Source organism: Mus musculus, chromosome 11 (genome assembly GCF_000001635.26).
Source record: "Mus musculus strain C57BL/6J chromosome 11, GRCm38.p6 C57BL/6J".
Classification (NCBI taxonomy): Eukaryota; Metazoa; Chordata; class Mammalia; order Rodentia; family Muridae; genus Mus; species Mus musculus.
This window is the reverse complement of record NC_000077.6, coordinates 120,872,808-120,886,541: the sequence shown is the minus strand read 5'-3', so window position 1 is coordinate 120,886,541 and position 13,734 is coordinate 120,872,808. Positions and strand designations below refer to the sequence as shown.

The window sequence follows — 13,734 nt, the reverse complement described above, 5'->3', positions numbered from 1 at the left end:
TCACAATCATGCCTGAGTGGCTACCTACAGGCACATGGGGAACTCTAGAGCAATCATACCACCAATTTAGCCCCAGAGTGGACGATGACTTTCCCATGGCTGTACAGATAGAAGCCCCTGCCGTCAGTTAACCTCCTACAGTCTATGTACACACTGACACATCTCTAGGCGTGTGTAGTTAGGACAAGACTGCATACTACTGGGTTCGAGGAGGAGAGGCCAGAATGTGAGGTGAGGGTCTTCATTCCCACCTTCGAGAAAGTGTCATCAGTTGACAAGCCTGATCTTGATCTTGAGGGGGTCTCTTTCAAATAAGCAGCTTTTCTGATAAAGATGGTGGCTGTTGCAGTGAGAGGGTAGTGTTCTACAACACACTGCAGTTTTGGAGGAGAGGATATGGCTCCAAGCTGAGCTGGAACAAAGGACCTCATCTTTTGTGTCCCTGATAATTCTCCCTTGCTGCATGTATGGTTGACAGGTACCTCCTCAGCAGCATGAAGGAGAAATAAGGGCAGATTCTCCATCTACTGAGATCCAGAGGCTACAGGAACAGAATGCAGGTCTGCGGAACGCTGTTTCACAGATGAGGAGAGAGATGGAGATGCTGAGCGGTCATCTCCCCCCTGCCCAGCCAGAAGAGTGTTCAAATGCAGACCCTGATCCCAAGGCTGGAGGAGACTCCACCCCTCCAGGTGAGCTGGGAGAGATGGAGGCAAAAAGGAGTGAACGGCGGGGACACGGGGACCTCTAGGCAGTCAGGCTGGGCAGGACGTGGCAGTGCCAGTAGGGTTGCCGGGCAGGCCTTCCTCAGGAGGAGCATCTTATGGGAGAACTGAGTTGGCATCCCCACCTATGTCTTGTTCTTAGCGGGCACCATGATTGCTTCTAAGGGACCAGTACCTGATATGGGAGTTATTCCCCTCCATTCAGCAAGCCTATAGGAGTGGAGGCAGGCAAATTCTCACTCCCGATCCCAAAGCCTTCCTAGAAGACATGGAGGCTAAGCTGAGAAGTGAAAGTCGGTCCAGAGAGTCCCGGGGAGTGCAGAGAGATCAGGGGCAGAGGAGAGCCCGTGAGCCCTGAAGCTTTGGCAGTAAGACAATGGTGTAAGTGTGCCTGTGAGTGTGTGTTGTGTTGTTCCCTCGTGTCTTGGCAGATTATGTTCTGACCCTTGAAGCAGAAATGCAAAATCTAAAGCATAAACTTAAGGCATTGGAGGAACAACTACAAAGCACAGAAGAGCCAGTGAAGACGTCCGTGGCCACTGCTGATCCACACCATGGTGTCCACAGCTCTGCAGCAGCAGCTGGTGAGAGTCCCTGGCTGCCTGAACCTTATTCTCTGTCCCAGTCACACTGACTGCGTGAAAATTAAGATATATGGTCGGTGGTGGCACACTTTAATCCCAGCACTCAGGAGGCAGAGGCAGGCGGATTTCTGACTTCGAGGCCAGCCTGGTCTACAGAGTGAGTTCCAGGATAGCCAGGGCTACACAGAGAAACCCTGTTTCAACAAAACAACACAACAACAACAACAACAAAAAATGAATAAAGAAAACTGAGATAAATTCCCTCAGGCAAGTCTTCCAAATGCAGGCATAGCTAGCTGCCCAGTCTTTGCCATCATCAGACGCTGTAGTCTCCAGAACAGGGGCTCCTGGGAGTTTCTAGTGTCAGGTGGGAGCTCTGTCTTCTCATGCAAGTGGAAGTGTGTGACTCCTGAGCATTTGTCTGCTGTCTTTTGGCCTAAGTTGTGTTTCACTGCCCATCAGCAGTTTGCAGGGCAGCTCCACGGGGTACATAATCTATCTTCCTGGTTAGCTGTCCCAGAGTCTGTGTGGTGCATCCTGTTACAGTGTGAATTTGTGCTCTGTGTGAACATGAACATTCTTTCCTGTGGCTTTTGGAATGAATCCTCATCTGCCCTAGCTGTCACAGTGAGTGTATTAGGTATGTTTTTGAGGCAGAGACAAACACCACGAATTAAACATCTTATAGAAGAAAACCCTTATTTTGGTTTACAGTTGTAGAGGGTTAGAGTCTATAGAGACAAGGGGAGGCAACAGACAGGCATGGCGACTGGGAAAGACTGGTGAGAGCTTCCTCGTGAACTGCCAGCACAAAGCAGAAAGACGTTTGGAGTCTTTAGCCTCCAGTGACACCTCCTCCATCCAGGCCGCGCATCCTAAACCTCCCTAAACAATGCCACCAAGTGGGGACCAAGTGTCCAAACATCTGAGCCTGTGAGGGACAGTTGTCATTCATACAGTGAAATACTGCAGCCTGGCCTTGCACCAATACTGGTGGCATCTTGCGACCTCTGAGACCCTGGAGTTCTGAGCAGCACTTCCTCTGCCAACCCCCAGACATGTACTGTCCCCGGGTCCCTCAGGGCTCTCCATAGATGTCTACCCACCGGCCCTTCCCAGGAATGTGCTGTGCTTTGTGCAGAGCTTATGCAAGCAGTGGGCAGGAACCCAGAGGACAGACATCTTTCCTAGAACAGGCTTGCCCTGGGCCTTCTTTGCATTCTTTACAAGGAAGGAGAGAATGTCTGAGGTACCGTGGACATCCCCTAGTATCTGAGGGAAGGAAGGACAGGAGCACATCCCTGACCAAGGGGCTGTCTCTTTTTTACCTTGCAGAGACATGTGTGTGCCAGGTTGTGACTAGTGAGCAAAGCAGGGTGGAACACACTGTCCTGCCAGGCCACCTTTCCTTGTGAAGGAGCCCGGGCACTGTGGTGCCCACTTCCTTATGGGCTGCTGCACCCGGCTTGCCCACATTTCCTTTTTTGTAATGTTCTAGTCAGAGTTTGGAACCAGGGTTACTCTGGCCTTAGAGATATGCATGATCAGACACACACCTTCTTTTTGTTAAACAATTTATTGAATTTAACTTTCAAATCACCAGGGCCTAGAGTTTTTCTTGTGGGAAGATTTGAAACTTAAATATGTATTTGTAGTTAAGGGACTGTTGATATTTTGTTGCTTTTCTTTCTTTTCTGAGACTCTCTGTAGACCAGGCTGGCCTCAAACTCACAGAGATCCCCCTGCCTCAGCCTCCTGAGTGCTGGGATCTAAGGTGTGCATCAGCACTGCCATATTTTCTTTTTATATATTTTGTATTACATTAAACTAAGAAATTATCCATGTCATCAAGTTTTCAAACTTCTAGGCTGAAGTCTCTTATCCTGCCTGTTTCATTCATTTATTTCTTTGAAACAATAATCCTCCTGCCTCCACTTCCTGAGTAGCTGAGACCGCAGCTATATTGTAACTGTCTATCCTGAGTCTTAAATGTCCATAGACATTTCCTCACACACCGTGTTGGACATTGCTTCTGCTCTCTTCTCTTCTTTCTTGGTGTCCTCCCTAGGAGGGTGCGAGTGGTTACTGATTTCTTTACTCCTTGCTGTTCAGAAGGTCAGCTGCTGGGATTGCTGGCATAAGAGGACAGATACGTTACTTTCTGGTTCCTCAGTAGTTAATGTTCATTTTATTCTGCCCTTCCTTCTAGATTATTTGTTTTTCATGGGTTAATCTTTTATTTCTAAGGTATGCATGTTATTATATATGCTATAAATGTTCTTTTTCCTTTTTTTTTTGTTCAGTGCTAAAGATGGAACCTAGAGCCTAGTACACAGTGGCTCTGGCCTGCTCTCTGCCTCTAAGCTCTAGCCACAGCCAGTGGTTCTGTGTTTGTTTTTTGTTTTTTTACATGTATGGGTGTTTTACCTACATGTGTCTGTGTGCCGTGTGTGCCTGGTAACTACGGAGGACAGAAAAGGGTATCAGATCCTCTGGAACTGAAGTCACAGATGATTGTGAGCTGCCTGCCACGTGAATGCTGAGAAACAAACCCAGGTCCTCTGGAAAAACAGCAAGTGCTCTGTACCCCTGGGGCCTCTCCATGCCCCACCCATAGCCAACTTTTCATTTCAGGACACTCTCACTAAGTAGATCAGGCTAGCCTCCAACTCACTCCCAAGCCTCTGCCTCAGCCACTCAGCCTAGATGCTGCGAATTTCCTTAAAAGGACAGCTTTGCATAATTTATTATTATTATTATTATTTTACATGTATATATTTTACATGTATTATTTTACAACATCCTTTCAGTTGTTTTTACCATTCCACGCAAAATAACTTGGAATATCAAGTGTCACTTCTTTGACCCATGTATTATGTGATCGTCTTTTTTTTCTTTCTTCCTTTCTTCTTTTCTTCCTTTCTCTCTCTCTCTCTCTCTCTCTCTCTCTCTCTTTCTTTCTTTCTCCCCACATAAATGGCCCTGTATTTAAGTGGGAAAATTGATCAGATCTGACATGGTAAGGCTGGGTTTCATCCTATAGTCCTACTTTCTCTCTCTCTCTCTCTCTCTCTCTCTCTATATATATATATATATATATATATGTATATGTATGTGTATATATATATATATATATATAAAAGTTTATACTAAATATCACATCTCTGATCTTTCTAGGGACCCAACCCTTTGGTTCAGGGATGGACATGTTTCCCTTGAGGTCAGTTAGACGCTTCAGTGGGAAAGGAGGCTCAGCTCCACAGGGAGACTGGTTTGTTTCTGAGGTTTGAGCTGACAGCAGCTGTTCTTACCTACAGACGCAGCTCTGGCAGACCAGACATCCACTGCATTAGCACTCAGAAAACTTGGAGACAGAGTGCACCTCTTGAACTTGCTGGTGACACAGCTCAAAAGGAAGGTGAGACTAGTCTGGACACTTAGGTTTTGCAAGCATTCCAGCTGAAGAACCAATCCAGATGTGGACACAGGTGCAGGCTCTGAGAGGTGCCAGGTGTGACCTCATTGACCTTGGGTGTCTTCCCAATTTCTGTTTTCTTCAGAACAAAGGACTGCACTGTGCAGTAGTTGGTTTATCTTATGGGGGTTTTTTGTTTGTTTGTTTGTTTGGTTTGTTTGTTTGTTTTTTTGAGACAGGGTTTCTCTGTGTAGCCCTGGCTGTCCTAGAACTCACTTTGTAGACCAGGCTGGCCACGAATTCTGAAATCCGCCTGCTTCTGCCTCCTGAGTGCTGGGATTAAAGGTGTGTGCCACCATGCCCAGCGGTTTATCTTATGTGTGGCTATAGATAATTCACAGGGAATCCTGATATGGTGGTAAGTGTCTGTTGTCCCAGCACTGAGGAGGTAGAGGCAGGGGGCTCAAGGTCATCCATGGCTATAGAGAGAGTTGGAGGCCAGCCTGAGATACATGAGACCCTATCCCAAAACAGCAGCAGCAGCAACAACCACAATGTATACACATACATTTATGCATATGTATACACATAAATATGTGCATAGACATACATTTGTAGATGTGTTTATGTACATTATGTAGCCTATAAGTATATGTATAGATGCACGATGCATATACGTACTTTATATGTACACATATATATGAAGAGAAAGAAGAAAACATACAAGAAGACCAGGTAGAAGAAACAGGAGGCCTTGACAGAGAGCAAGGTGGGCACATAAGACCTGTATATGTGAAGTCACTATGTCTGGCTTCTTTTACTTAACCCAGGAGTTTATTTGGTTTGGTTTTGTTTTTGAGACAGATGTATGTAGTCCCAGCACTCTCTATGTAGACCAGGCTAGCCTCAGACTCACAGAGATCCTCCTGCCTGTGCATCCCAAGTGCTGGAATAGTTCATCAGCTTCAGTGTTCACATGTGTTACATCATACGTGAGCACTTCCTTCCTGTTTGCAGCCACACAGTCCTCTGGTGTGGCTTTGTTTATCCATCTACCTATGGATAGACACTTAGGTCGCCTCTGTTGCTGACCATCATGAACAGTGTAAACATCCTTGTACAAGTGTCTCTGTAGAGATGTGGCTTCAGTTTGGGGACTGTGTACCCAGAAGGAGAATTGCTGTGTTAACGTTATGGAGAGTCTGTGCTTACTCTTTGAGGAGCCACCAGACTGTTTCCAGGGCAGCAGTAGCAACAGCAAGAGCAGCAGCAGCGTTACCTCCCCACTGTGGCTGTGCTAGGGTCTGTTTCCTCCATGTGTGTAGTCCCGGACGGATGGACAGCAGTCCTGTTTCTTCCATGTGTATAGTCCCGGACGGATGGACAGCAGTCCTGTTTCCTCCATGTATGTAGTCCCGGATGGACGGACAGCAGTCCTCTTCTGCCTTTCTGATTCTGGCCATTCTGGTCCACGGCATTTCCCTGTGACTTGAACTGACCTGCACTTCCCAGCTGACAGACGATGCTGAGCGCCTTCTCCCAGGTGTGGCCGCTTGCAGCCTCCTCTGATGCGTGTCTGTCTGCTTAGATCCTTTGCTCACTTTCAGCTGGAGTGCATTCGATTCAAGATCCTCAGTAGGCAGGTGAGGCAGGCGTGTTGCTTGCCAACTCTCCTGTCCTTTGTCTGTCTTAACTCTTAGTCACTAACCACCGCTTACCCACCCTTTCTGTCACTTGAGCCTACGGTAAGTGAGAAGGGTCATACTGTCCTATCACCATTCTATAAATGCTTTTCATGAGGCCATGGGAAGAAGGGATGGTCACACAGGGACAACCACAGGAATCCCTGGAACAGAAGAACTGTTTTAATCCCCGTAACCTAGAATGGTGGCTACCGTGTGAGGAGGTGTGAGCTTCCCATCCTCCTGGTTCCCTTCCTGCCTGGCCCAGGCCACAGTGGAGCCACGTGGGTACTGGTGACACGGTGACCCTGCTGCCATCATTGGACCCATGCCCTGACTTCCCTTTCTGAACTTCACAGCCACCACAGCCCCTTCTCCTGTTGCCTACTTTTATCTTCAGGTCGGCTCTCGTGGGACCCAAGCTGCCTGAGAATGGCCCTGACTTTCTGATCTTTCTGCCTCTTCCCACCAAGTGCTGAAATTACAGGCCACTACATCCTATTTATGTGGTATTGGCAATGAAGCCCAGGGCTTTCTGCATCCTAGGCAAACGCTCTGATAGCTCCACTCCCCCAACCCATCATTGCCTTGTGACGGTTTCCCTTCTGCCCACTTTCCTCTTAGCTCCTTCTATACCATTCCCCTTTTTGCTCTTTTGAGATGGTATCTCTATAGAACCCTGGCTGTCCTGGAACTCACTGTGTAGACCAGGCTGTACTTAAACTCCCAGAGACTCACCTGCCTCTGCCTCTTGAGTGCTGAGATTAAAGGTATGTGTCACCACACCCAGCCTACCATCTGCCCTTTTGATAGAAAAGACTTCCTGGTCCCCAGCAATGTTCTAGAGGCAGTTCTATCTCCCTGGGAAGATCAGGAGTGGATTCCAACCCACTTTCATGCACAAACTCTTCCCCAGTGAGCCTGGGCAGAAGTGGAGTACACGGGGCAGTGGAGTACTCGGGGCAGCTTTGCAGATCATTGTGTACGACAGGACCTGACCACTTGGCCCTGCTCCACCCTTGCCCTTCATGCTCTCTTCCTCTCTAGGACGTCCCCACCTCTTCTAACGTTAACATTGCCTTCTTAGCTGCGGCAGAAGCCCCGGGAGCTGGTCCCTGTCCAACACGAGGTCCCCAGTGAGGTGGACCAGGTGCACCTGGAGGTTTTGGAGCTGCAGAAGCAGGTGGCTGAGTTAAGGAAGCATCTCAAGGTGACACCCCAGGGAGAGCCTTCATCCAGGGAGCAGTTACAGAGACAGGTGGGTGCTGGGTGTGCATGACCGCCACCATCTTCTCCCACCCTGACCTGGCACCCTCCACTGCTGAAGCAAACATGTTTGCTGGCACTGCCTCCCTTTTCATCCACTGTTTCCTCTGTGAGCTTGCTCACACCTCTGGCCCTTTCTTTGGCTGCAAGTACTGTTGCTGGAATGGAACTCATGCCCTCCTTGATCGAGAAGCCTTCCTTAGGAAACACATTGCAACAAAAGCATATCTCTCCATAGACAGGCCTGAACTGATGGCTAAGGAGGCACTGTGTGACCAGACCTGGCCTGCCTGAGAGAATTGGGGCCACAGAGCCCTTAACATCTGGTCAGCACTGTGGCCAGGGCTGAGGCCTAATGACCTCGGTATGCATGGAATCCTATAACAGAGCCTCATCTACAGAAAGGGCCCCCGACTTCAGCTCTGAGGCTTGGCCCTTTCCTCCCACCTAAGGCCCCATTGGAACCATGGGTAGGAAAAGTGACAGTCCTACTTCCGAAGCTGTGTCCCGAGGCTGTGCCCGTCCTTCAGTGATGGGATGGCGTGTGCTGACTTCTGATGACCTTCTCCCTCTGCACTGACCTGTAGTGACAGTGGTGACTTATGCTCACCTTTGGCTGCCTGTGCTGACCTACAGTGGCTGCCTCTGGCTGCTGATGGTGACCTGTTAATCACCAGAGGTTGTAGGCACTCACCTGAGATGTTTAAGACAGTGTGTGCCCATGTGGCAACCATATTATAAGAACAGGATCACAGGCCATGGCCTCTGGTAAAAGCTATGTCTAAGAACAAGCCGAAAGGAAACAGGCAGGGATGGGGGCTGAGGAAGCCTGAGGCTCCAGCAAAAGACTGAACTGGCCAATACTGAAGACTCAAGCAGTGCTCATCCCCAAGGGTTCCTGCACACGTGCCTCCCTGGGCTCTCAGACCTCTCCACAGTCCAGCAGCCTTCATAGGGGCTGGAAGTGGGCAGATCAGCACTTCATACAGACACACACAGGATTTTAATAGTGATAGACTAGGCTAAAGCAGGAGGTGTAGGTAGGCCTCAACAGTCACATTTATCAGGTCACATAGTAAAAATAATTTTTAAAAATTTCCTTGGTACCCTTGTTCTTGTTGGGTCTTAGGTCATTCTCTGGATAAAGCTCCAGAAACATGAGTGTCCAGCCTCCCTGCTGAACCAGGCCCCAGGGTGACACCCACTGTCCAGCAGCATATCCCCCAACTGAACCAAGTGTTGGATGCCTAGGAATGGGGAGGCCTGGAAATCAGGACTTCCAAGGGGCATGTCAGTGACCTCAGGTATCCTTACTGACAGTGGAGAAATGGACGAGACACGTGCGTACCTGTTCCTTTCTGTCCTGAGGGCCTCACAGCTACCAGCACCTGTGTCCAGAGGTTGCTCCATTGACAGCATCAGCACTCCTTGAACAGTGCCAGTTCCAAATGGATGGATATACTAGGATGGTTCAGATGCCATCCGAGAAGGGCCCCAATTGGCTGCCTCCACCAGGAAAGACTATACTACCAAGTTCATAGGAAACCCTGACTAATGTGGACCAAGTGAACAGACACATGAATAATGGGAGCTAGCAGCATAGCAGGAAAGGCACTTGCTGCCAAGCCTGGGGACCGAGGTTCAATGACTGCCACTCATGTGGTAGACCGAGTGAGCCAATTTCTACAAGTTATTCTCCATAATATGTACACAGTGACCTACCTGCACAGCACCCCAGACAGACAGACAGACATAGTAAAAATCATCTTTAAAAAGAAATGTCACATGACTTCTACATGCGAACATCACTGAGTAAACATGCCAGACAAGGCAGTTGAATGTAGATGTGGAAGTCAAGGCAGAAGCGTAGTGAGAACCGAGGTGCCCTATTCTCCAGTCACAGCGTCTCTCTCACCCTCAGTTGACATTGATCAGAAGGTGAAAAAGTCCTTTCATTGGAGAAACCTAGGGACACCAGCTTAACCAACTTCTCCAGCACCAGGACACCAACATCTATGCCTAAGTGGAATGTACTGCGGACTCACTTTGGGGTTCTGCCAAAGCACAAAACCTGAACCTAAGTAAGAGATTACCTCAGATAGAACGGATGGAAGGACATCCACAGATGTCCTTCCATCCACAGATCCCAAATATCTTTGGGATATTTGAGGATGTCATTGTCATAAAACACAAATTATGCTGCTTTGTCATGGCACACACCTTTAATCCCACACTTGGGAGATTTCTGAGGGTGAGGCCAGCATGTTTTATAGAGTGAATTCCAGTACAGCTGGGGCCACACAGAGAGACAATGTCTCAAAACAAAACAGCAACAACCTCTCACAAAGAAAGACTGGGGAACCTTCTAGCTTTAGGCACGTCCATACTATGGGGGTCCTGGACCTTGTAAAGGAATCTCAGTTTGGAAGAGTATGGTCAGGAGGCCAGGATCAACAGTGTGCGCCTCAGTCCTTTGTGAGAAGTGCAGAGCGTGAGTGTCTGGGCGTGAAGGCAGGCACAGCCTCCCATCCATCCTCCAGTGCTCCAGGAAGAAGTTCATGGGCAGAGAGGTGGGCATCCAGGCAGGGGAATGGCAATTCTCAAGACAGGAGTCTAAGACAGCCTCTCCAACTGTTCTTTCAGCTTCTGTTAAAGGCAGTTTCAGCCAGGTGGTGGTAGCACAAACCTTTAATCCCAGCAGAGGCAGGTAGATCCAGCCTGATCTACAGAGAGGAACCCTGTCTTTTTTTTGTTTTTAAGATAGATAGATAGATAGATAGATTGATTGGATTGGATTGATTTCATGTATGTAAGTACATGGTCACTATCTTCAGACACACCAGAAAAGGGCATTGGATCCCCATTACAGATGGTTGTGAACTACCATGTGGTTTCTGGGATTTGAACTCAGGACCTTTGGAAGAGTAGTCAGTGCTCTTAACCACTGAGCCATCTCTCTAGCCCCAGAGGAACCCTGTCTTGAAAAATACAAAACAAAACAGTAATGCTGGTCTTTTTCCCTGCCCAACAAAAAGAGCCTGCAAAGCTGGCCATACTTCTCTGTAGCAGTGTGACCCCAGTGACATGGCCCACACAGGTACCTGTGCAAAATGCCGTGCAGACAGGGTGTACCACTCTCCATCCACCCCTGACCTCCTTGGGCTTCACTGTTTAGTCAGAGCTTGAGCCCAGGTTGTCCCCTGCTCCTAGGGCCTGCCTCCTTCATCAACACACTTGGAGACCCAAGCCTACCTGTCCTGTGGAGATAGAGGGAAAGACTGTCCCTGGTGTAGTGTTAGCTGTCTGGAAGCTCTGACCGTGGACTGTGGAAGACCCCTCTGTTTTACCATAGACCTTGCAGGACTCTGGTCTGGACCTGGTGAATTGCATCAAGACATTTCTGCAGAGTTCCTTACCTTCCAGGCTTACTATCATTTCAAGATGGTGGAAGTGCGTTGCCACAGTGTTTACTCAGTGCCTGCAGACCACAGGATTTCTCTGAATGTGTCTCATGTTGTAAAATCTTTATTCAGGGAAAGGACTTTACAGAACGCTTTAACCAAATGAAAAATTTTAACAACTGAACCCAGGGAAATCATTCCATATCCTTGAGGCCAGTGTCCCATCAGGGACAAGGCCACACTGGGCCTCCTTAACCCACACACAAGGGTTCTATCCCTGTTTCCAAAGATGTTGTGAAGGGATAGGAATCTTGCACCAGGCTAGCCCCTGTAAGGTAGAGAGTCCTAGGCGCCTTTCCTCCAGTCAGCCCACTTTTCCTAGGACCTGAGTTCCTTTGTATTCTGAAGGCCACATCTGAGGAGAGACTCAAGGACAAACAGCGTACACTGGAAATGCATTGAGATTTGGGGTATTTGGGCCTGTAACAGCACTCCCTAGGAGCACTCGTCATAGCTTGCCACAGGGCCTTCTTGGACCTGGAGTTCCTGCCTCTGCTGTCTTCGAGCCCTTCAGTCCTTCATGGCCTGCAGCTTTTGTCAAAAGTACCTGGATACAGTGCAGTCACCCAGACAATTATCTGAGGAACAGCAGCACCCGGAGGGCACAAGCACCTGCCAGCACTGGCGAGGACCAGGAAGGCATGCAGGATGTTCCTGGGCCTTGAACTTGGGCACTCAGAATAGTAAAAGATTGTCATGGTTTCTCATAACTATCAGGAATCAGTGGATCATGCCAGAACCTGGTCTCTCCTATACCCTCTCATAACAGACCTCCCTTATGTGTAACTATATCTCTGCAGTGTGTGGGTCCAGGCTGGGCTGAAGGAGGTGCATGTGGCATTTCCCTGGGGTTCATGTCTACTTGACCCTGGCACAGTGCCCCACCTCCCCAGCAGTCTCCTATACTTTCTCAGGGAAGGGTGACCATAGCTGACCCATAGGTGGTAAGGGGACAGGCAGGTAGAAGGGGTGAGCAGAAGGGAGATGAGAGGAGGAAAGGCATGTCTGACTCTTGTGCAGCAAGGGGTGTGTGGGGCATTCAGCTAGCACAGGACAAAGGACAGAAGCAGAGTGGGGTCCATACCAGTGAGAAGTAGCTTGGCCACAAGGCCCTGTTTTCACACAGGGTTCAGGGTTCCCACATCTAGGGTATTGCTGGAGGCTAACGAGAGGCCATTCTTCTAGAACACAGCCCATACAGGGCCTCAGGGAGCCCTCTGCTAGCTGAGTCTAAGTTCTCATTGTCTCCATTTGAAAGAGCCCCACCTAGACCCTTAGCAGGATCTTATGGGGGGAAGGCATGCTCTGGGGATGGGAACAGGAGTGGGGGCTGAGAACTATGCAAAGCCCCCCCACACACACACTTCTGGGAGAAAAGGAGCTCACCAAAGCCTGGGTACTGTTCCTAACTCCTAACTCAGTTAAAGCATGCTGAATAGTCACTCTGTTGTTTTCTTTTGGAAGGATGTCACCAGTGAGCCAGCCAGCCATGGTGTGTGTGGGCTGTGCAGTAGACTATCCTATGAACTCCCAGCCCTCAGAATCTCCAGCAGGCCTTCTGGAGTGTCTTAACAAGGCTATTTATCTCCTGGTTGGGTTTTGTGTACAGGGTGTGGCAGACCGGTACCCCATGGGCATGGAAGACCAGACGGAGTCCCCTACTTTCCCCCAGGAAGGGGCACAGCCTCCACAGACCATATATGTGACCCATCTGCAAAGGAAATTAAAGGATGCAGCTAGGAAAATACTCAGCCTCCGCCTAGAGAGGGAACAGCTCCTAGAAATGGGAAATAGACTCCGAGCTGAGCAAGGCCACGCAAAAGGTAAGTGTCTGGGAACTGGACGGTAGGCCAGGCCACAGCTGGGGTCACGCCAGTGGGGAGGGAAGGTGGTGCCATGGTTCTGCCATAGGAGGCCAAAAGAAAAGAGCTTCCTGGCTTGCTTGCCACAAGCCTGGGGCCAGAGGGAGGGCTGCAGGCTGGCTTCCCAGGGAGGCTGGAGGACAGAGGCCACTGGTGGTGGAACCGAGCCAACCAGACTCCTTAGGCACAGAGCAGGGCTTCATCTCGGCACTGGGTGTCCCTTGACCCACTCTTCTGGCCACATCTGGAAGAAATAGCCGTGGAGCCTGTGAGGTCCTGTGAGGCAAGCAGCAGGGCAGTCCCAGGCCAGGCCAGGCCACTGTAGGTGTTGTTAACAGTGCAGCATTGTCTACTGAGACTCAGTTGATTTCCCACACGAAGCCAGTGATTCTTGAGTCCCAGGCTTATTTGTTTATTCTTTAATGTAGGACAGATGAGTATAGTAGTAGCTCCTACTATAACCCCAGCACTCAGGAGGCTCAGGCAGAATGATCCACACAAGCTTCAGGCCAGCCTGAGCTGTAGAAGACCTTATCTTAAAAGCAAACAAGGCAGCTGGGTGTGGTGGTGTACACCTTTAATCCCAGCACTCAGGAGGCAGAGGCAGGTGGATTTCAGAGTTAGAGGCCAGCCTGGTCTACAAAGTGAGTTTCAGGACAGCCAGGGCTATACAGAGAAACCCTGTCTCGAAAACAAACAAACAAACAAACAAACAAACAAGGCTGGAGAGGTAGCTCAG

The 13,734-nt window shown here is 49.2% G+C and overlaps 1 protein-coding gene across 13 annotated transcripts in view; it reads left to right on the top strand.

Annotated features, from left to right (window-relative positions):
* Positions 1 to 13,734, top strand: part of Ccdc57 (coiled-coil domain containing 57) — a 106,398-nt gene that overhangs the window by 46,385 nt on the left and 46,279 nt on the right. For 9 of the 13 annotated variants that reach the window (XR_388531.2, XR_003949507.1, XR_001780051.2 and 6 more), the window contains 5 exons: positions 479 to 692; positions 1,157 to 1,309; positions 4,627 to 4,727; positions 7,494 to 7,664; positions 12,743 to 12,956. Coding sequence is in view for 7 of the 13 variants with exons in the window: in XM_006534233.2 (XP_006534296.1) it covers positions 479 to 692; positions 1,157 to 1,309; positions 4,627 to 4,727; positions 7,494 to 7,664; positions 12,743 to 12,956 (853 nt within the window). In the remaining 6 variants the exon portion in view is untranslated. The other 4 variants (XR_003949508.1, XR_001780052.2, XR_001780053.2 and 1 more) reach the window with 4 other exon arrangements.